Consider the following 23,385-nt stretch of genomic DNA (forward strand, 5'->3'; position numbering starts at 1 on the left):
CCCTGTCTTGCTTGTGTCTCATGTCACTGGAGCAGCACGGGCTGCTGAAACCCTGACTCCCCATCCCTGGAAGTGTCCAAGGCCAGGCTGGACAGGGCTTGGAGCAACCCGGGATAGTAGAGGGTTTAGGGGGATTGAACGAGATGGTCTGTAAGGTTCCTTCCAACCCACACCGTACTGTGGTTTCTGTCCCCCCGAAGCTGGAAGGTGTGCGGGAGGCGGTGGGAGCAGGAGAACTGCCAGCTGCGTGTCCCGGGTGGCTCAGCCGTGCTGTGCGCCCCCAGCCCTGCGGTCAGGACGCGGCTTATCTGGGGAAGGGCTGCGGGGATAGAGGAGCACGAGCCGCGCTCCAGCATCCCGAAGCTGCACCGAGCGGGACCGGGGCTGGTCGCCCTCGGGGCGAGCGCAGCTTGGAGGCGGCTGGTGGGGGACAGGGGGTTCTGTGCGCCCCTGCGCACGCCGAGGAGGAGGAGGAGGAAGAGGAGGGGGCTCGCCCCCAGCCCTGCGCGGAGCGGGGGGGGAGGCGGGCGCGGGCGGGAGCCCGGCCCACGGGCGGGAGCGGAGCGGGGCGGAGCGGGAGCGGCGCTGGGCACCTCAGCCGGGCTGGCAGCGGCGGCAGGAGCGCGGCACGCCGGGGCACCGCACCTCCGCAATTGCGCCGCAGCCCGGGGCCAGAGCTGCTCTGTATGGCATGTGGCTGGTAACTTTTCTCCTGCTGTACTCTTTGCCGAAAGGTACGTGGGGGCCGGGGCTGAGGGGCGACGGGGGTCCCCCCAGGAGCGGGACCGCGTGGGCGGGCGACACGGGCTGCGCCCTCCCTGGGGTCACCGGGATTCTGGGTCCTCCGCTTCTCGGGTCCCAGGGCCCTCGGTGCGCCCTCCCGACGGTCCCGGAGCATTCGGTGCGCCCTGCCAGGCTCTCGCTGCGCCCTCCCCGTGCTCTTGATGCCTCTTTCTGGGCTCTCGGACTGTCTTCCCCGAGGTCCCGGGGGATCTGGGTGAGCCCTGTTGGGCTCTCGATGCGCTCTCTCCGGGGTCGCTGGGGCTCTCGGTGCGCCTTCTGGAGCTCTTGGCGTGCTCTCGGTGCTACCTCCCGGTAGTGCCCGGGTTTCTCCGTGCGCTCTCCCGGAGCGCTCGCCCCGGACAGCGCAGCGGAACGCGGGCTCGGTGCGCGGAGCGGGGCCGGTCGGTGCCGGCGCATCCCGGAGCGGCTCCTCGGAGGAGCCCCAGGGGCAGAGGGGGTTCCTGGGGCCGGGACAGGGCACCGACGGGCGCAGCATCCTCCGGCGGGGCCGCGCCGGGACCGAGCGCTCCGCGTCCCCACTCCCGGCACTACTGAAGTCTGATCCCGTCAGCAGGCGAAATCCAAGCGGTGCCTTAGAATTCGCATCCTTTCCTCTAGGAATGCTGTGTGAAGTGTAACCCAGAGGCTTGACATCAATCAGATTATAGATAAATCATATATATATGGGGAGAAGGGGGAGAGGATCATGAAACAAGCGTGTCAAGGAGACACACACTGAAAGATTACAGATTAATTTAAAGTTGGGCATTAAGTGAATGCTGCCCACATCCAGCGAGGTGATACTCTAACCGAGTTTCTTCTATAGATGCAATTAAAGAGAGGCAGGAGCTGTGCGTAGCATGGGCAGTTAAATCCCACTGCGTTTGTTACAACAATCGATCCATGTTACATAAAGGAATTGCCCGTTTCCGGATCTGCGGGAATTTTTAATTATGTTTCTGTAATAAATTACCTCTTTGCCCATGACCCGACCTGCGGATGCAGTGCTGGAAGCGCCCACCTCCTGGAAAATTGTCTGCTCAGAGGATGTAAAATGACATTTGCCCTAATTATCTTCTCTGACATTTGAGAACAGCGAGGGGGAAATTTTAGGAAATGAGGGAAGTGAAAGAAAGGGGATGGAGCTGCTTCCTTGCATGAGACCTTTCTTGCTGCCCATTACATTACCCTTTTAGCTGAATGTCAATCCAATGAAAAATATTTAGAGGTTTAATAGGGCACTCTGTCCAGTTGTGTGGTGTTGATCAATTATTCCATCAATTATTAATTATGGAATAGCTGCTTTATTTGAACTGGGGTAAAGCTGCTTTTGGGAGCTTTACCCAAAATCGCTATTGTGCTTTGGATCTGCTGAGCTGAACGTGCCAGCGTCTGCTTTGCTTACATTTGCATTTTTTACAGAGCTAAAAGGGAAAAACAAACCTGAAAATAAATAACCGTCGAGGATGTTACGCTTTCTTTCGACCCCCAGTAGTCAAAATAATAAAGAACTGCACTGGTTTATTGCCTTTTTGCATCTTTTCAGCCCCAGCTTCTTGGAAAAGGGATCTCTTCCCACAGAGCTATCTCTTCGGAGAAGAGCAAATTAAAAGCCTCCATTAGCACAACTCCTGATGGCCTCGTTTTACATTTTATTTCTTAAAAAAAAAAAGATATCTTCACTATTGAACAGTCCTGGTGATGCAAAGTGTTAACATGAAGTGGTTCCAAAGAGAGGACAGCAATACAATGGAAGTTTCATTAGAATAATAGGATAAAAAAATGAATTGCTTAATGCATGATAAACCTTTCAGATACTTAATATTTCTGGGCATCGAAGCACATCCTTTTAACGTGCTCCTGCTGTAGAACAAGAGCTCAAGTAGAAACCGAAAGCAGATAAACATTTGATCCAAGGAACCCCTGAAGTTTAGAAATCCCTCTATGGGCTGTAGCTGCTTATTTCTCTCCCCCTGTTTATAAAATAAACAGAAATAGGTGGTTGGCAAGCAGGGAGTTGAGCAGCAAGATGGTCTGGCAGTGTGAGGGAGAGCAGCCAGGCAGAGGGGAAGCGAGTGGCATGATGAAGAACATACTGGTCAAAATGAGAGGCTTGGAGCTGGGGAAACGTCTCCCTGCGTGATCTTGCTGGATGGCTCTGCCGCCTGATTTATATTGGCATTATATTTACATGATGTTCCCGTGTTGGGTGCAGTGAACGGTGCAGCTCGCGCTTTCTAATCTCTCCCATCTCGGCCCCCCAGTGTGGCACAGTGCTCGTTTGTCTCTGAAATGAAACATGGAAACCTCATTAAATGCACGGAGGAGAACCCTGCAGTGCTCAACTCCTCGCCCTGCCCAGCGCTTGTTTATCCTGCCAAAATTTCCCCAGCACCAGGAGCCATGGTGGCGGCTCACCCAGAGCCCTTACCTGTGCCTGGTCTGGGCTTTGGGCTTCTCCTGCCTTTGGATGGGAAATGGATATCGGCAACCCTGATATCCCTGGGTGTTTGTTCTCTGGAGGAACAGGCTGTGCCTCGTGCGAGGGGCGAGTGCCAGGGGTGTGCTGTGGACCAGCCCTTCCCAGAGCCGGGGTCTGCCTGGGAGCTGTAGGCATGGCTCGGGGCAGCCATGGCACTGGTCACCTTGGTTTTGGGGTGCTGGGGTCTCTGCCCACGTGATCCTGAGCTGGAGGGATGGATGGGCACTGCTCTGTCCTCCTTTGGAGCAGCTGGCGAGCCAAGGGCAAGAATCAAGCGGGAAGCCTCTTTGTGGCAGGAATTCTGACATGGCAGCACACGAGCCTGAGCTGCGCCTCGGATGACATGGAGCCATCTCACACCCAAATAAGCAGCACATTAATAGGTGCGACTTCCATGGCGGGCACGAAGGAGGAAGGCGCTCGGTCGTTGCAGTCGTTGCGATGCTGCTGTTCTGGGAGGATGTGCAGTGGCAGCTCTGGGTGCAGAGTGTTTCTTGTCTTTGAAATCTCGATTGTAGCCAGCTCTGCGCTTTTACATAATCATGATTTTTGTGAGTTACCCTTTCCCAGCTCATACATCCTGAAGTAACATCCCCCACCACACACAATCTGCATGTTGCCGCCATCATCTGCCAGCAGAGCTGTACCAAACATTTAGGAATTCCATTTCCAGACTCGTGCTGCCTTCCCCAGCTGCTGTGCTTGGGAAGGGCTGCGGGGGCTCCTCACCATGAGAGGGGAACAAGCACGACTTGGAGGGGACAGGGCAGAGGTGAGGAGGTTGCAGAGCCCACTCTGTTGATGCCTTCCCCTTGTTTGTCCTACCTGTCGACTGCATGGTGGAAATGCTGATCTGCACCTTGTAAAGCCAGTGTGTGGGTTGTGGTGTGGTGGGAGCATGGACTGGCAGTTGTGGAGGAAACCCAACATCAGCCGTGCATGACCTTTGCTCAACCCTTGTGCCCGCTCGTTTGGCCTCCCTGAGGAGACACTGCTGTCACCCTGGCTTGGTAATGTCACCAGATGTCCCCTTGGGACTCAGCTGCAGCTCCTCAGGCTTTGTGTGTAGCATGGCCAAGATGTGGATCTGGGCTGTGGAAGGGGAGGGATTGCCTGTGGTCTCTGGGCTTGTTCCTCACCCCACAGAGCAGAGGGTCCATCCAGGCTGGTGGGCTCAGGAGATTGTGCAAAGCTGGGGGATGTCCAGCTCTGGGTCAGCCCCTGTGTGCTGGCATGGTGACACTGGTACCTCCAGCAAGCTGCCATGGGATGTTTAGGGACTAGAAAACCAGCTGGGAGAGCCTTTCTTTCCCAAGCAAGGGTTACAGCCTCAGCCTGGGTGCTGTCGTAATAGCTGGAGGTGGTTCAGGCCTTAATTTCCATGCAGATGCATTAAGGAGCAGGCGCTTGGAGCATGTTTGAGCAGTGCCCTTACCCGCAGAGGACCAGAGGAAGGTTTTCCTTTGCCCCCTGTTTGGTTTGTCAGGTTGGGAAGGACCATGGTGCTTGAGCTGGAGGGGATTGTGCCACCAGGGTGGGATTTCTGTGGCAACCAAAATAGAGCGCTGGGGCAGGGAAGGTGCTGTGGTAGGTACCTGTCATCACTGCTGCTGTGTTGGGCACCAGCTGAATGCCCCGAGCCCTGCTTGGCATTTCCTGACACAATTCCCACCCCAACGAGACTGGTCCTTGAGGGGTACAACATGGGGGAGGCCACTCTGGAGTCAGGGCTTTAACCCTTCGGACTGGAAAGCCACGGTGGTGAGGTGACATCCCAGGTGGATGTGCTGCAACTCCTGCCTGCAGAGGCACCTCTGTGCTCCCTCTTGGAAGGGGCCAGCCTCGTGTTACTCCTCTTAACTCGGTTGCTTCCCTCTTCCTCCCTGCTGTGATGCTTGGAGTTGCCACTTCTGCTCCCTCATTTCCAAGGTCACTCCCTTCATTGGCACAAAGTCTGCTAAAAGTGTTCTACAGGTGAGGGCTTGGAGGAAGGTCCTTCCAGGAAGGCCAGAGGCTGCTCCAGCACTGGGAACGTGCAGGCAGAGTGTGTGATGGAATTCCTGTCCTCTCTTCAGTACAGAGGAATGATTAGGACTTGCCACCTACCTGTAATTCCCACCCCTATGCCTGCCAAGCTTCAGTTCACTTTCTCCTTGAACAGGGCAGGTGTCAAACACCCTTAATGAGGATAATAAATGAGCTGCGAGGTGGCCATTAGCCTGCTGCTCTCCGCAGCATCCCTGCAGCCCGGCACAGCTGGGGGCTGGGGAAGCCCTGGTGGTCCCTCCAGTCCTTTTGCTGACCCATGGGTGGGTTTCTTGCTGTGGGGCAGCCTTGGCAGTATCGCAGCAGCCCTGGAGGAGGGCTGGGGTGGGCACCCAGGTAGTCAGACCACCAGGACCAGTAAGGAGGTCTTGGGAAAGGTGCTGCCAGTGGGGTAATGTGAACTCCAGTCCAGTGCCTGGCCAGAGATCACATGAACCACCTTGAAACACAACTTGTTCAGCCTTTTCCCAGCTCTGTTGTGTTTCCACCCAGCTGTGGATGTGCAAAGGACCTTGCTCAGCTTTGAGGAACTTCCTGGGTTGGGGTGGGCATGGGACTTGCTGTGGGGTCCTGAGCAAACAGCTTGTTAGCAGAGGTGATGTACGTGCGTCGCGGGCAGAAAAAGCTTCTTATCTCAGGAGAAACAGCTCTGGCTGGCACGAAGCTGGTCATTGTCTGAGACAGGTCCTAAATCCACTTCTTAGAAAAGGATGGGCTCTTCCCTGTGAGGCTTGGAGGGGAGGAGGGGTTGTGCTGCTGGGAGCTGATGGCATTGCTATGCTCCTCGTGCAGGACTTGTATCTCATTTTCTTCCAGAGATGGGTGGTGTGGTGACAGATCCTGGGGATAGTCAGTGCCCTCTCTATAGAGCAAGCTTGTGCTTTCAGCACATCCTGGTGCTTTGCTGTGTTGCTGGAGGTGCTGGAGTTTGGGAAATCCAGACATCAAGACTAGTAAATATTCCAAAGGGATGATAGCAAAATTACTTGCTTCTCCCAGCTCGGATAGAGATATTAATATTTCAATACCTCTAGGTTGTAATTTACCACAATTTAGGAAGATTGAGCTCTGATAACTTAAAACACCTGCCTTTCAGAGCTAGCTTGAGTGTCCAGCTGTGCACTGGGCTTGGTGCAGCTCCCAGCTAGAGCCAGGCTGGGCTCCAGTGCTGGCACCTCTCACTGCATTCCCAGCAGAAACTGTTCCATTTCAGCTCCTCCAGCCTCCTCTTTTCAGGTTCATGGGAATTAATGCCCTCGATATGTAGGTTAGGGTCAGCACATCTGACCAGATGTGAGCAGTGATTTCTGGTTTAAAAATATTGCTGTGCTATTTCTAAATTTTTAATCTCTCTCAGTGATTTGGAGACAGTTTTATGAAACATGGAATTAGGATGGTGCTCAATGCTAAATGGTAAAGGAGATTATATGGATTTAACTCTATGCGTCTGTCACATAACTATTGCCAATCCCATAACCTCCATTTTCTATTAAAAATCCCTTTCCCCCTTTGACCTGAAAAAGCTTTATGGGTAATCTGAATTTCACTGTTTATGAGGTATTTTTCCACTCCTTGCCCCAGCCCCTCACTCGTCCATCTCTAAACCCTCCTGGTGCTGCCAGGGATGAAGATGTTTCCCTGACAGGCTCTGGGTGCTTGAGGAGCCTTCTCAAGCTGTGGTCTGAGATCTGGGGGGAGATGCTGGATGGAACATGGGGGCACAGTGGGATGTCCCTGGTCCAAAACCAGGGGAAAGGGTGGCTTTTGCTCTGCCCTGGCTCCAGCCATCTTCTGCTCAGCTCGGGCGACAGGCTCTGCCACAAATAGCTCTCTGCTGCTCGTGCGGGCTTTGTTTCCCTTCCTCAGCCTGCAAACCTGCGGTTTTTTCTCTGTCATGTATTTGGGGGAAGCACCGTGCTGCTCTGATGAAGGGAAATGCTGATTCATGACGACAAACCAGCCTGGAGATGTCACAAAATGACATCTGCAGGGCCGAGTGGTGGCCCTGTGGCTCTGCAAAGGCTCTGCTGGAGTTTTGCTCCTCTCTCCTTCGGTCTCTGGTGCTTGTTAGCAAGGGAGGGAAAAATAAATGGCTTTGTCTCCTTCTACCTGTGTGTGGACACAGGGAACTGGTGTGTGTGGAGACATGGAGGTGATTTCGTGACCTGTAAATCTGTTGTCTCGTGTGGTGGCTGGACCTTGCTATCAGCTCATCCCTTCTGTGATGGGTCTGCTGGGCAGTGCCCTGATGTGGGACAGGAGGGCTCTGAGGAGGCACAGTGGGAAACTTTGACATTTTAGGGGGTGATTCTGTGCAGTGCACACAGGGAGCAAGAACCAGCTGCTCTGCCTTTGCTGAAGGAGCCATGAGGTTGTACATCCGTTTGGGAGAAGGATGGAGAGGAGTCTGCTCTGGGAAGCAGTGAGATGTTTTGAGGCGCCCCATCCTGACCTGGATGAGGATGGTAAGGAGCAGGCTGGTGGCAGGAAACACACCTGACCAGGCACTGGAGGAACTTGGTGTGGAGGTGGAGTGGCTGTGGCCACTCAACCAGCCGTTCCTCAGATGAACAGCCACAACGTGCTCACCTCTGGCTCTCCATGTGGATGAGGCTTTTCTTCTCTCCCCTGTTTTCGTCCCCTCCTCCCCAAGTTAAGAAATTGAGGTCAGGGAGGGTCCCCCGTGACTCGTTTTGAACCGGCGGCACGGTAGTGATCTGCTTATTGGCTCTGCGGCACCACGAGCGAGTGCTCAGCCGGAGCTATTAATACACCCGCCGAGGGCCGTTCCTATATCCCTGTCCTTCCGCCCACTTGGAAAGAGTGCAGCTAAAAAAAGAAAGCGGATCTAAGTGACTGGGGGCCTCCTCATCCTTATTTATAGCCAATTTTGCTGGCTTTGGTTGAGAAGGGGGAGCTCTGGAGGTCCTGGAGAGTGGGAAGGAGGGACTGGATGAGTTGGGTGCAGAGGTCCCTTCCCTACTTTCCAAGAAGGGAAGTGCTGTTCTCTGGTGCTTGTGGTGCCCTGGAATGCTGCTTCCAGCTGGGTGGCTGCAGGCTCTGCCTGGACTATGCCATTGCACCCACCTCTGTCCTTGTTTGGATGGTGCAGGGATGCCTGGGAGAAGCTCAGGCTGAGGGCAGCGTGGAACTGGAGTGCCCTCCCTCTGGCTCTGACAAAGGGGAACAGCTCTTATCCCAGTTTTCCTGCCCCTCTTCTAGTTTGCAAGCAGCAGTAGGGCAGCAGGAGAGATCTCTGCCCTGCATTGGGATGGTGTGCACTGAATGTGTGGGCATTTGCTGATGGGCACCTGCAGCTGGGGGTCTGATGAGGCACAGGGGTGCCAGATGGGGCTGCTCAGGGCTGGGGGATGTTGGGGTTTGCAGGAGAAATGGTGTTGGTTGTTTTGCTTGGTGAGCTGTTGTAGGACTTGGGTGTCCTTGGGGCTGTGGGTGCTGAGACAGTCGGACCACGCACTTGGAGCCAGCCAGGTGCCTGGGGAAGCCCGGGAGGCTGCCCTGGGGGGCTGTCCCCACTTGCACAGCCCCTGGTTGTCCTGCTGAGGGGCCTGTGATCCCTGATCCGTGCTGGCAGCAGGAGCGCTGGCCTGTGAAGGTGGCCTTTATGCTTCCAGCCATGCACCGATGCTCCACCGCACACAGGGGCTCAGGGCTGTGCCAGGGGGTCTCTGCGCCGGCGGGATTGATGATCCCTGCAGTGACCCATCCTGTTGTGGCCTCTGCTTTCTCCGTAGCACACGCTGAAGATGTTGGAACCAGCCTCTACTTTGTGAACGACTCCCTCCAGCAGGTCACCTTCTCCAGCACAGTGGGGGTGGTGATCCCCTGCCCGGCCGCGGGGTCACCCAGCGCCGTCCTTCGGTGGTACCTGGCCACAGGTGACGACATCTACGATGTGCCCCACATCCGGCATGTCCATGCCAATGGGACTTTGCAGCTCTACCCCTTCTCGCCATCAGCCTTCAATAGCTTTATCCACGACAACGACTACTTCTGCACCGCGGAGAACTCGGCTGGCAAAATCAGGAGCCCAAATATCCGTGTTAAAGCAGGTAGGGGCTGTCTGTGAGCGCTGGGGTTTGGGTGAGGTGCCAGCTTTTCTCTGGTCTTCTCCATGGCCTGCCAGTTACCCCATCAAGTGCAGAACCAGGACTGCTCTCTTGGGCTATTGAGGTGGGATCGATTGATGCTGCGCAGATGGTGCTGGGTGGGATGTGCACCTTGGGGGTCTCCAGTGAGTGTCTGGAGAATGCGGTGTGGCTGCAGCCTGGTGGCAGGAGAGCTCCTTTCCCTGTGAACTCATTGTCTCACCCAACCACATACAGAGGCTTTCCACAGCTGTGGGAGGTGCTGGATCACATCTGTCCATGCAGGAAGACCTCCTCAGTGTTCCACAGCCCTGTTCCCACTGCAGCATCCAGCCCCAGCTTGCCAAGGCTTATTAAGAAAAAAAAAAAAGGGAGGAATATGGCAAAGAGCTGATTCCAAAAGCCATTATAGTAAATTATTGACCAGGCTGAGGAGGGCTAATAGCCCAAGAATGGCTTCATTATGTAACCTATTAAAAGTGGGGCTAGCAGAGAGAACGTGACAGAAGTGACTACAGGGGTTTTTTATTTTAATACCTTGTACTGAAGAGTAAATTGGTATTAACCCCCTTCTGCAGAGTGAATTATTTACCAGCACCATCAGGTTACCTATAAACCACAGCTTGGATGGAGGAGGGATGGAGCAGATGGGGTGTAGTAAACCCTCCTCGTACTGGACACCATGAGGTTGGTCTGCTGGGATCCCATGTGCTGCCATGAGATCACAGAGGGGGAGTCCTGGCTTTCATATCACTCAGTCCTAGGCTGAATGCACACCTGCTGTTAGTAGAGTTTCAGCTGGGAGCTCAGCCTCCGTCCCTGTTAGCAGGTGACATTAGCAGGAGATGTGGATGTTCAGTGAGGGCTCTTAGAGCAACCAGGATGGCTCTGAGGGTCACCAGAATGCCTCCAGCTGCTTGAGCTGCTCTGGCTTCATGGTATTAGAAATGGTTAGGAAACACTCCCCTGCCCCTGCTCCCTCCTGGCCATCCCACATCTCAGTCACTCTCCAGTGCTTTGTAACAGCAGTGCAGCACATAAAAGCCAGTTACAGCTGTAGAAAGCAAGTGATTCAAGAAAATGCAGTTGAAATTGAAAATATGAGGAGAAAAGTCTCTGGAAACTGTGGGAAAGCTGTTGTTAAGCACATGGAGCAAATCTCTACAGCCAGGTGAAAGTTTTAAGTATGCTCGTTGTGGCCAGGTGTTACCCTTGTGGGGTTTATTCCTTGTGGCAGGAAAAGGTTGTGGCCCTGGCTGTGGGGGCTGGCAGAGGTCAGGGGTGCAGGGGCAAGCATGGGGGGCCCATGCCCAGGGTCTGCTCCAAGCTGAGGTTCTCATGGTTGGTGGGGTGCATGCAGAATTCTCCTCATGGTCCCTGCTGGCCTTTAAAGCCTGTGAATAAACCTCTGCTCCAGGTGATTAAGGAAGCTTTTGGTGGATAATCTGCTTTGGCTCTGCAGTCCCTTTCTGTGTCGGCTCCTCCCTGTGCCCTCATGGCTCAGATCCTCCTCTCTGAGCCGGGTGCCCTGAAAGCCTGGGAAATCAAGGTGGAAATGCTGTCACCCTCTCACTGCTGCCTTGTCTGTGTGAGGCGTGGGATGTGATGCCAGCAGGAGCTTCCCACTCAGGGAAAACACCTTCCTTTTGGGGTGCTCAGGAGTTTGTTGTGCTGCTTGTGTTCTGGCCCAGGAGTGTGTTGTTAGATGACAAAGTGAACATTTATTTCTCATGGTAATGATTGTGCTCATGTCCTGCAGGGCACAATTATTGTCACCGGAAGGAGGCACCTGCCCTCAACTGCCTTTTGTACTTAAACTTGAGGAGTTTTTGGTGTCTGCATGTGTTACTGACGCTGGTGACATCTTTTTGACTTGCTGAAGAGGCTGAGGTGCATCCACATCACCCAGCGAGTGCTTCTGGAATGTTGTGGCAGTGGGGAGTTCCTTGTTGCTGGTCCAGGGAGCAGCATGGAGCTGTCAAAGGGATGTGCATCTCCCTGAGGAATAGGGCACATGGTGGGGACATGTGGCATGGCTTGGAAAATTGTCATCTGCTTCTCTCAGTATTCCCTTGGTGGATTTTCAGGGTGCCAGGCTCTCTGTCTCTCCCAGGTGCCTCATGGCTGCATTTTCAGCATCCAGAGGTGAAATGAATGTTACAGCTACAAAATGCCCTTTGTCCCTACACTGAATCTGGCAAGTTCAGGTGATGCTGGGGACTGTAGCAGGGTCCCAGCAGGAGGACCTGTGCCAGACACCCCCCTGCATGCTGAGCACAGCACTCCATTCCCCAACAGAGAGCCCCTTCCTTCCCTGGAAGGTGTTTGGGATGGAAGCAGTGTGTATCTGGGTGGGTTGGTTTGTTTGGGAAACGTGGGATAAAAGCAAAAGGAAGTGTGTTTTCCTCCAGCACTGTCATGCTACCAACCATCTGCTTTTCTCCACAGTTTTCAGGGAACCGTACACCGTTCGGGTGGAGGACCAAAGGTCGATGCGTGGAAACGTGGCTGTTTTCAAGTGCCTCATCCCCTCCTCAGTGCAGGAATACGTTAGCGTTATATCCTGGGAGAAAGACACCGTTTCTATCATCCCAGGTAAGAGAGGAGCACCTGTTCTCTTGGAAATCTGACTTGCTTTGCCATGTGTGACAGTCGTTGTCGTGAACGGTCTGTTTTTGGCTCATTGCCTGTGCCTGTGCTGCCCAAGCAGAGGCTTTTATTGGTGATCTTGCAGCTCCAGACTGGGAGATGCTGCTGGCGTGAGCAGGTGTGTTGTGTTCAGAGCAGGTGTGTTGTGTTCAGGGTCTCCTGGGTGCCGTGGTCGGGTGGCTCAGTGTCAGTGTGGCAGCACGTGTGCCCTGTCCTGGTTTCTGCCTGGCACTTTGGGTACCTGGCACCTGGGCTTGGACAACAGAGCAAGCACCTGCCTGTGCTGTCCATGTCCTGACTACTGCAGCCAGGGCTGGTGTTTGTGTTGTCAGGATGATGCACAAGTCAATATTTCATCTTCTCTTGTGAGTTTTCACAACTGTTTTGGCCACAGGGAAAGAAACTTGGTAAAAATGGTGTTTTGTGCCTCTTCACCATGCTGGAAGTGGCTTTGCCTCCCTATCCTGTTCCTACCTTGTAGTCCAGGATGTGTCCTGCTCAGTACTGACTTATATCTGTGGGAAATGGGCTGTGGGGGGACAGAACCCCTCGTCTTATGCAGGGACTTTGCAGTTCAGGGTGGTTTGCCCCTGGGTAATTCCCTATGATTTTCTGGCAGGTACTCCTGCCTGGCTTGGCACAGGTGCTGAGGGGGCTGTGGGCAGGTGCTGGCACAGCGTGGGGCTGTCCCCACATCCCTGTGTACTGGGGTGACCTCTTGGCTCCTCCGTGGAGCCGCTATTGACGGCCGCGCTGGCTGCCCGGCGCGGCATGTGTAAGCTCGTAGTAAAGCAATCAATACTGCTTTCCCCGGGGGATCCAGAGAGAATTAAAGGATTTGGCCAAAGTGAGCGCTCTGTGCTTGATATTTGCTCACAGGTCAGCAAGTCCCAATGCTCCTGCGGGTCTTGGTGCTGCCACAGGGAGCAGATGCCACCGGGAGCAGCGCTGGGGCTGTGCTGACCAAACAGGAGAGATGGTTGCTCTAATCCCTCTGGCACAGATCCTTCTTCCTTTTAAGGAGCTTAAGGAGCAAAGTGCTTCACCTGGAGAGGGGGTGGCATGTTCTCCAGAGGGCTGTGGTGGCTCTTGCTGGTGGGCTGTGCCTCCTGGCTGGGTCAGCCAATGTGCTGACCCAGCATAACTCGAGCACTCAGAGGCAGGTGAAAGGGAGTGGTGCTCCCTACCTTTGGCAGGGGGGCAGACTGGCCTTGCCAGCCTTTCTGTCCAGGAAATGGCTGTACCTGTGTGGATGGGGGAACCTGAGGTGGATTTCTGTGTGGTGGATGGGGCTGAGGAGTTTGTGGAGCAGTGAGGTGCTTGGGTGATGCTCTTGGTGGATCGTGGGTGATGCAGGTGATGCTCTGCCTGACGTGGGCTTGTGTGTTCAGGCGAGGTCCTTTTGCAGGACAACCAGAGGTGTTGTTTTGTCAGTGACAGGCTGGCTCTGGCAGCACTTCCTGGGAAGTTGGTGGTTCAGGATTCTGCAGGATGGAGCCAAGCAGTGCCTGTGTGGCCAGTGGGCTCAGCAGTGATTTTGCCAACCGAGCACCCGTGTACTTGTGTGATCTTAACCAGACTTGTTCCCAACTTTGCTGTGGCAGTGGATTTTTTAATATGATGATTTAATTAGGGTGGAACGATTTTAACATTCTAAAGCAATAATTACCCTAAAGACAGAACATATAAATTGTGTTACAGTGCAGAGTCAACACAAGCAAACATGTTGTGCCGTTAGATTACAAATATAGTATCTGCCTGAAGCTTATTTTTTTTGTTGCTGGTGTGTTAGAGCTAAAACTGGCTTTGCTGTTACCAAAAATACACACTTTTCCTGACCTCTGCTGATCTTCTGCTTCTGTCCTGGTTCTGAGTGGGGAGGAGGAGGGATCCCTGCTGTTTGGAGGGAGTGGAATGGGGGTGAGGAGAGCTGGGATGTGGTGCTGAGGCCCCACAGCCCCCGTCAGTCACAGTGATGCCTTTGCACAGTGAGCCTCTGCTGCAGGAGGAAAGGTGTGTGGAAGGACTGTCAGCAGTGCACCTGAGCTGTGCTCACAGCTGGCTGTGTAACGTGCTGTTCTTTCCTGACTTCAGTGTGCCAAGCTGTGCTTTCCCTGAAACTTTGCTCTAGTGCTCCCTGTGGAAGGCTGGGCATCTTCCCAGCAAGTCGAGATGCAGGAGGGGAGGAACAGTTCTGATGCACAGAGCAGGGAAAATCTCCATCCAGACTTCTCTGTGGCACAACACTCTTTTTAAGTGACTCTTTTTACAGTCAAAGTCTTTTCCCCAACCAAACCAAAGTATTCATAGCTCAGATGTAGGGGCAGCAAGTGTTTCCCCTGGGGCTGCTGCTCTTGTGAGCTCAAGCCTCCAGCTCTGTACATGGCTGGGGTGACCTTTTGTGAGCTTTTTTGGATTCTACAAAGAAAATCTTCCCTGTGGGGGTGGGGAGGCCCTGGCATAGGGTGCCCACAGAAACTGTGGCTGCCCCATCCCTGGAAGTGTCCAAGGCCAGGTTGGACAGGGCTTGGAGCAACCTGGTCTAGTGGAAGGTGTCCCACCTGTGGCAAGGGGTGGAATGGTATAAGCTTTAAGATCCCTTCCAACCCAAGCCAATCTGTGATTCTGTGTTTGATAAGTCTCTGCTTAATTGTGATTACAGGGTGCCCAACCTCCTGTGTTTTTTTCAGCCAAGCCCTGCTGCTCTTTTCATGTGGGTTTGGTGTGGATTTGGTGGATGCAGGGCCTGGGTGGTGCCTCGCTGCTGAGAGCCCTACTGAAGAGCCACCTGCCTCACCGGGGTTTGGCTGGCGAGCTGTGCTATTTGGTTAACTTGGCAACACCGTAACATACCCCGAAATCAAAGATAAATTCTTTATGGCAGGTTATCTCGCACATAAATCATCATTAGTGCAGCTCATTTTTGTTTAGAGCCCACCTGACCGTGCTGTCGTCGAAAGCTGTGTGTTTAGTGAAGTCAGGGGTTGCAGAGAAATTACAGGGTTTTCAAAAACCCATTTGCTTTGCTGGTGCTCACATCAGAATCAATCTTGCCTGGCGTTCCCAGCCTTGCTGCAGACACAGCCCCACTAGCAGGACTCTCTGGTGCTTTGTGTGGGTGGGTGTGGATGGGAGGGCAGCAGCAGGGATTGCTGGAGAGGGGCTGGGGAGAGAATCATGCCCCACACATGGGCTGGAATTTCAAACTGGGCTGCTACTGCTGAATCTTGATGTGTGTTTGAGGGGAGGGATGGGAGCACACCAGTGTTTTACACACCCCTCACCCTTTTCCATGGGGAAAAAGAAAAAGAAAATCCTGCTACAAGCCAGTTGGAGAACTCAACATTGTAAACAGCTTTTATTGTATTATTTTATTATTACTACATGTGGATCCCACTAATGTGTGCACTCCTGGGGTGCGTGTCCAGCTACAGGGTACAAAATAAATACAAGGAGCTACTTGAGTCACTAAAAGGTGGAATTTTGGGGCAATTTCAGATCATTCTTTGTTGTTGCAATGTGTTCATTTGAGCATTGCTTGGCTTTTGCAACCCTGTGAGGACACACATGCCTGTGCACTTGCACTGAAGCCATTCCCCATCTGAATCAGGGGTGTCAGTGTGTCCAGGTTTGCCTTGCTCGACACAAATGTGTGACCCATCCAGGCTGTGCCCACAGGAAGAACAGCCCTGGGGATGGGTATGTGGTGTCACTGGGCTCCGATCCTTTGGCTGTGGGTTCACATCTGCACTGGCACATCCCAACAGGGGGGTGGGTTTTGCCTCCAGGGTGTTGTGTTCTCACCTGGGGAGGGGAGTGGGTGTCACTGCAGTGCATGGGTCTAACCTTGTTGGATGGCTCTGTGGTGTCCCTGGAGAGCAAATTGTGATGCTCTCAGGTGTGACAACATTGTGTCAGCTCGAGGGAAAGCTGACAGTGCTTGGCATCCACCCTGCCCAGCCTGATGGCACTGGGACTGGCAAGGGCAGTGGGATTTGGAGACAGTGAGCATTACTGGCCTGGAAAAGCCAGAGCTGAGCTCTTATTTGCTGCTTCAGTGTCATGTACTTGATAGGCTGTGTTGGAAAAATCTAAATACAGCCCTCCTCAAGGTGCTACTTCTCTGAGGGTGCTGCCTTTGTCACCAGCCTCATACAAATCCTCTGAGGGCTGCTGAGACGAGGATGTACTTAGTCATTGGTTATCCACAAAGCCTTTTCTCTGGAAAGCAAAACGTAAAGCTTGCCAGAAGGATGGAGCTGAAAAAAAAAAAGAGTTCTGTGAAGTTTTCAATGTGTTTTTATGTATGTTATGGGCTGAGCCTTTCAGGAGTTTCCAAAATATCTGAGCTAATCTGTTGTGGTGCTTCAGATATGAGCTTTGTTTGACCTGCATAGCCCTTTCTGCCCCATCCTCTGATGTTCCCAAGGCTGGTTATGGGGTTCTTAAACTCATCTCAGCAGCTGTTTAGTGTTGTGGGCAATAAAAGTGCAGCAGCTTCCTGTGTGGCCAATCCCCCCAAAATGTTTGCTCTCCTCTGCTGCACCCAACACTGTTTTGGGTTCTTTTCTGAAATAGCAAAACTGGAACCACACACAAATTCCACTGCAATCCATCCCAGGATGTGGATGAGGCATGAGATGAGGCATGAGGCTGGATTTATGGGCACAGCGTTCCCTCCCAGCCGGGTGCTGCGTGCCACAGGGCACAGAGGGATGATCCAAGGGTCAGAAGAGCCAGGACCTGGATAATTCAGCATTGTCCTTGTGTCAATAGGCTTATTCTGGAGGACATAAGTCTCCTGTTCCTGGAGAAAAGCTGGAAGCTAAGGCAGAATAAACACGGTGAGGCGAAAGGCTGCCCTTGTTTATGTGTTTGTCATCATGGAGAGGTTTGGAGACAGAGAGAAGTTTCTGAGGGTCGTGTCCAGCTGTTGATGTTTTGGTTTGGTTTGGCCTGAATGCAGGATAACCCAGCTGGTTTAAAGCAGCAGGTCTGAGTGTGGTGGGCACGAGGCCACCCTGCTGCCCTGTCCCTGCTGTCCCCTGTGGCTGAGCACAGGGCTGGTGGCTGTGACCTGCTGCTTCCCATGGAGAGGAGGCAGCCCAGGCTGCCACTGCCTGCCCTGCTCCCTCCCAGCATGTGCAATCCACACAGGTAGCTGCAGGAGAGATGCTGTGACCATTGGGCAAAAGGCTGGCCAGGAGTTGGCCTTTTCAAGAGGATTTTGTCACTCCTGCCTGGGACGGGCTGACTCACAGCCTGGAGCTGCCTGATGTGATCAGGGCGAGCATTGTCCTGTCCTACCCTGTCTGGGGGTGCTGCAGAACCTTTTCCCCTGTCGACCTCAAGATCTTCTAAAGGTGTCCTGGCTTGTCCCCCACTCCTTGCCACCTTCTCTGGCTTCGACATGTGCCCAGACCTGTTACAGAGGGAAGTAGCTCCAGGCGTTATTCTCACCAAGTGGGGTGAGATTCTGTCTGAAATCATTTCATCCTTCCCCAGAGACTTGGCGTGAATTTTATCTAATCGCCATGGCAACAGATAAAAAAAGGTGTGAGCACATCTCCTTTTGCTGTGATAATTCAGATTTATATATTCAGATCAGATTGGAGTTAGAGATTTTAAAAGGAGCAGATGCAGCAGAAGGTGTGACTGCAAATAATGTGGCGAGAACGTTTGATGATCCTGCCCTTTAAGAGGGGAGAGCGCTTTCCTGCAGGTTTTTTTGGAATATAATTATTCCATCAAATCCACTTTAACAAGGACTCATTATAGCCCTGATAATGCAGAGTCACGTTGGAGACAATCACTCTCTCTCTCTCTCACACACACACACACAGCACACGGAGGGACCACAACAAGTAAACAGGATTCTGTGAACAGCCCCAGCACTGCAGGTGCCCCTGAGCAGCTGAGGTGGCCACCCTGCTCCCTGTGTCACCACGTGCTCCTGGTGCCTTGGCTTTGCAGGCTCTCCCAGCCTTGTAGCCCATTGTGGCAGGGCTCAGATGGAGGTTTGCTGACTCTGAGCTCAGGCTGTCCTGAACCAAAGCTGTTGGCAGCTTTTGCTGCACTGTGGCTGCTTCTGTAGGAAAGGAGAACTATGGCTGAGAGCAGAGCAAGGAATCATGGAGTGGCTTGGAAGAGACCTTAAAAATCATCCATTCCACTCCCTGCCATGGGCAGGGACACCTTCCACAATCCCAGTTTGCTCCAAGCCCCGTCCAGCCTGGCCTTGGATACTTCCAGGGATGTGCCAGTGCCTCACTGGATGCGGAGGGGTTTGGAGAAGCAAAGGGGCTGCTGATTTCACACTTGGCATCCTTTTTCCCCACCATGCCCTTGCCCCTGCTCCAAGCCCTGGGGCATGACAGAGCACTAGTCAAGTGTGTGGCATGGGAAGCTCCAAGGCATTAAATGGACATTCCCGGAGCTGCCATTCCTTGGTGCACCTTAAGTGTGAATTTTTGGTAGGGGATGACTGAGGGTTTGGAGATCCCATGGGAGGCAGGTGGGCTGTAAATCTCTTCCTGGACTGCAGAGAGCAGGAGGAGGAGAAAGAAATCAGTTGGAGGAGATGCAAGAAGAAAGAGTCTGCTGGTGACAGCCAAAAGGAAACATCCTTCCAATCATGCTCTGAATTGGTCACTGAGGTTTTGCAGGAAATGTCAAAGAGGTTGGGAAAAGAGGGAGGTCCCCTGCAGCACCCCGCAGGAGGGGGTTGGAGGTGCAGCCAGAGCCTGATTAACCTCCTGTGGTGTTCCTGCCCTTACAAGGTGTCTGGGCTTCCCTGGGGGAGCTCAGAGACCCCCTGGGCTGTGGTCCATGGATCCTTGTGAGAGGATTCTCTGCTGAGCACAGCCCTCAGAGGAGGTTGCAGGGCACAGCTTGAAGTGGAGCTGAGCTATATAATGAATCCTGGTGCTACATGTGCCTGCTGCACCTTGTTGAACCCACCACTGTTCCTTCCTGCCCACAGTACCGAGTCTGGAGGATCCAGGTCTGCACTGAATTACAAGGATAGTGGTTTTGTCTCCATGTTCAGAAGGCACTTGCTAAATTCTAATGCTTTTGTGCATTTTAAAGACCTTCCTGCTGGCAGAGGTCACCTCTGGGGGGTGAGTTTCTGTAAGGCACTGGAGCAGCTCAAGCTAAAGGCTGTGATCCCCACTCCATGTGCTGGGTGGGATGGTGTGGATGTTTAGAGCAGGGCTGCAGCCCAGCTGGAGCTCAGGGGGCTTTGTACAGGGGTGCAATTCATGCTTAGCCATGGAACACCTTGCCTTGAGGGCCACCTCTCTGCCTGGAGCACTCTGCAGGATGCTACCAGCCTGGTGGGCTTGGAATGCACCAAAATCCCTTCAAAAATTACAGAATAGGATAGAATCATAGATTTGGAAGGGACCCACCAAGGCTCGGCTCCTGGCCCTGCACAGGACAGCTCCCAGAATCATCCCAAGAAAATGCTGAAGCCAGCTCTGAGAAATGGGTTTGCTGGCATGTTCAGTTTCTCCACCAACCCCAATCTTTCTCCTTTTATGCCTCTATTTAAATGTCACCTAATGGAGTGGAGACGTTGCTGGCTCCTGTCCTACTCCCCCAGGGTCTCCCCAAGGACTGTTGCCTACCCAGCAGTAATTGCTACAGCAAAGCCAAGTGATGTGAGAGCTGTACAGGTCAAACCTCTTCTCAAACCACATGTTTTTGTGAGCTTGAGCCACCTGCCTCTGGGGCCCATGCTGGGCTGTAGAGGGAGAGTGTGTCATCACATCTTTGTGCCACCACCACTGCCGTGTCCACTGGGAGGGTGGGATGTGCGTGTCCAGTGTGTCCCAAGTGGGCAGAGCAGGGTTGGGGTGTCTGTGGACAGGGAGGGTGATGGTGGTGGTGCGGGTGAGCGTCTCCCTCCCCTCCTCCCCGTGCGCCCGCGCACATCCACAGATGCAGGAACAATCCCGGTCATTATTCCTGCCATGGTGACAGTGACAGTGGCAGAGATGCCAGCTTCCTCACACAGACGGCTTTATTTCATCTCCTCTGTTTTTCAAAGCCTCTTTCATTTTGTATGAGGAGACAGATGTGAAGGGCTGCAGGCTGATAAATTCTGCTGTCTTATGAAAAGAGAGGATGGGTTTTTGTTGTGGTTGCTGCTCTTCCTCCCTGCCCAGCCCCCTCCCAGCAGCCTCTTTCTGTTGAGGATGCTCCTTGCTCCGGGTGTGGGACGCTGTCTGGTGGTCAACTTGCAGGGGCAGGCAGGGCTGAGTTCCCTGAGTGGGCTTTCCCAGGGGTGGATTTTGCAGGGAGAACCTGGGGTTGTAGTGATGGGCACCTGGTTGCAAGAAAAATGAGCCCAGTGGTGCAGATGCCTCCCAGTGCATCCGCACTGCCTGGCCCTGGCATGCTCCAAGTCTGCCCACTGACTGGAGAGGAGCTGATCCCAGCTGTGGAATGAGGGATAAACCTTCCTGGATGCTTACAACCCAAATCCTCTTTCTTCTTGTAGCAGCACCAGGGTGTCTGGATTGGGGCAGGGGGCTTGGAGGTTGCTGTGGTCTGTGCCAGGGAGGAGCAGCTGTGGATTGGGGCATGGAATGGGATGCAACCTGCACTCCTTGGAGGGACTGGTGGAAGTGTGTGCTCTGTGCCTTCACCTTCATTCATGGAGAACCTGGTACTGTGGCTCCAGTGGCGTTGGGGGTCCCAGGGCAGCCCCCCTTCCTCCTCTCCTGCTCTACTGATAAGTCCAAGTTTAAAAATAAATTGCTCTGTCTTTAATTGCGGTTTAAATAACTGCTTCATTTTTATTTAAATGTGACTCTGTAAGGCTTGGAGAACAATTAGGAGAAAATACAGGGCATTGCACTGGTGCATGTGTTCAAGCATATAATTAATTTTTTTTATTATACTGATGTTTGCCGAATCTGGAAAAAGATCTTATTGTTCCTCTTGATTCAGTCACGCACAGGATCTACAAATACACCAGCCATTTCAGGACTCCATTTCATAAGCCTTGGTGCTGACATGCTGAAGGAAGGCTCCTCGGATCACTGCCCTTTGCCATCCCTGCTGTGACATGGATGCATGTTAGACCATGGGGCTTGCAGCCTTAAAGCAGGGTAGGCTGCTCTGTGCCACCTCAGCACTGTCTGCAGGGGCTCCCCAGTGCCAGGCTGGTGGGCACAGCCCAGGCTGGTGCTGTTGGATGTGTCCTCAGCCCCTCCTGAAGGATTTTGGCTGCTGCTGCAGAGCCCAGAGCCCCCACTGAGGTCTCAGCTGGGGCCTCACCTCGGTGAGGGTTTGTGATTTTTGTTGATGAATGGTGTTAAAATGCCAATACATGATGGGGGGCTGCTGGGTGAAACCTCTGCAAGGCTCATCATGACCCAGGGACCTCTCACAAGCGAGCTGGCCATTCAGGGCTATAAATCTCATTCAGAGTCGATAGGGATTAGGTTCCTAAGTGCCCAACATAGCTAAAGTGTTTCTGAAAGTGTCGCTTGTTAGAGGGCTGCAAGGAAGCTGCATGTGGTCTGGCGAGCTCTAAGCTTATCAGTCAAAGGTGCTTTACTTGGTGACAGAAGCCACTTGTGGTAAACAAGCTGCTGGCCCTTTGGACTCCAGACAATCTTTTAACCATTTATTAAAGCAGCTATGAGCTCTTCTTGGAAATGAAATCTTAATAGCGAGCGTGGCAGAGATTTTTCACAGATGGCAGCACTGCCAAAAGCAGGCATTCAAGAAAACATTCATCAAAAACATTCATTTCTTTCAAAAAGAAATTGACGTTTATAGCGTAGACAAATTTGGGACTCATTTGCTTTGCCTTTCAGTTTCAGGATTTTTAGAGGTCACGTTTTTCTGCACCTTTGAGGGCTAGAAACTGGTGTTATTTTTAACTGGAAACTGAGATTCTCGTATAACCACATGGCACTGGGAACTAGGGCATGTGGAAAGGCTGGGGCTATGGCAGGAGCCTGTGCAGGGATAGGGCATAGGTGGGGGGTCATGGAATCACAGAATATCCTGAGTTGAAATGGCCCCACAAGGATCATCCAGTCCAACCACTGATCCTGCACAGGACACCCCAACAATACCACCCTGTCCCTGAGAGCATTGTCCAAACCCTCCTGGAGCTCTGGCAGCCTTGGGGCTGTGCCCACTGCCCTGGGGAGTCTGGTCAGTGCCCACCACCCTCTGGGGAAAGAACCTTTTTCTGATACCCAACCTAAACTTCCCCTCTTCTCTGTTTTTTTGCATATGGACCCTCCCTGGGGTGGGGTGGGTGCCCAGCTGGCTCTCCCAGTGATGGACACGATGGCAGGGCCCAAATGGGAGCTGTATTCCATGGCATGGTCAGACAGAGAGCTTCTGCTCCAGCCCTGAGAGCATCCCTGGACTGCATCCCACCCTCACCCTTTGGCGAGGCCAGGAAGGACGGGTGTGCTTCTTAAAAAGCCAGAAATTCCCTTAAGAGGGAGCAATTCATTCACAGCTCATCTCCATTTCATCTGAAGGCTGCACCACACTGGGTTTGAGCCTTGTTATGTTTTCTCTTGAGCAATACCTTTCATTTCTGCAGTGTTTAATATTCCTTTCCAGAGCCTGCGTTGCCTGTTCTGGGTCTTTCCACCAAAAGCAGCTTTAAAACTATAAATTGTTGTGGCTGAGCATGTCACAAGCAGCTGTGTCTCGTTTGGGTGCTGTTGCACATCCCCAGCCTCTCTGTGCCCACTTTTCCCTCCATGCTGGACATCCCCAGTGAGGGGTACCCCTTGCAGGCAAACTCAGCCTGGGCTTGTGCAGAAGTGGTTTCTCTTGCCCAAGCCAGCCTGGTGCTTGGCACTGGGCACTGTGGAGGGCTGTCAATGCTCTCACAGCTCTGGGAAGAAATGCCCATGAAGACACCAAGACCTTCTGTGTGTTGGTCAAGGGGAAGGACAGGGTCTGTGTTACCCCATTGCTGGGGTGTTTTGATCATGTCTGAAGTGAAAACTCCATGCTGGTCATCGCTCCTGCATTCACCAGACACTGACTGATTGCTTGTAGCTGCTTCTCCCTGCAAACCACATCTCATTTGCATCGGGGAGAAACAGGATGCTGCAGGCGGCAGAAGCTGGTGCCACCACTGGAGACACTCCTCTGGTGTCATTTAGTGTCCCTTTGACTGGCAGCTCGTGTGCTCTGTGTGCAGGGCTGCACTGTGAGCCCGGTGGTGACGGGTGCCTGGCATGGCAGTGTCACTTAACGCTGCGGTTTCGCAAACGCCTCCTCAGCACGTTGGAAGCGTTAATGTTTCTACATCTTGTTTTCACG

The 23,385-nt window shown here is 53.2% G+C and overlaps 1 protein-coding gene across 2 annotated transcripts in view; it reads left to right on the plus strand.

Moving 5' to 3' along the window:
* Positions 1–599: 599 nt before the first annotated feature.
* The window catches only part of DSCAML1 (DS cell adhesion molecule like 1), a 99,917-nt gene continuing 77,131 nt past the window's right edge, over positions 600–23,385 (plus strand). For both annotated transcript variants that reach the window (XM_071576252.1, XM_071576253.1), the window contains exons 1-3: positions 600–734; positions 9,067–9,384; positions 11,869–12,015. In XM_071576252.1, the coding sequence (XP_071432353.1) occupies positions 692–734; positions 9,067–9,384; positions 11,869–12,015 (508 nt within the window). In that variant the 5' untranslated portion in view covers positions 600–691. The remainder of the gene's footprint in view (positions 735–9,066; positions 9,385–11,868; positions 12,016–23,385) is intronic.

Source organism: Pithys albifrons, chromosome 23, assembly GCF_047495875.1.
Source record: "Pithys albifrons albifrons isolate INPA30051 chromosome 23, PitAlb_v1, whole genome shotgun sequence".
NCBI classification, from domain to species: domain Eukaryota; kingdom Metazoa; phylum Chordata; class Aves; order Passeriformes; family Thamnophilidae; genus Pithys; species Pithys albifrons.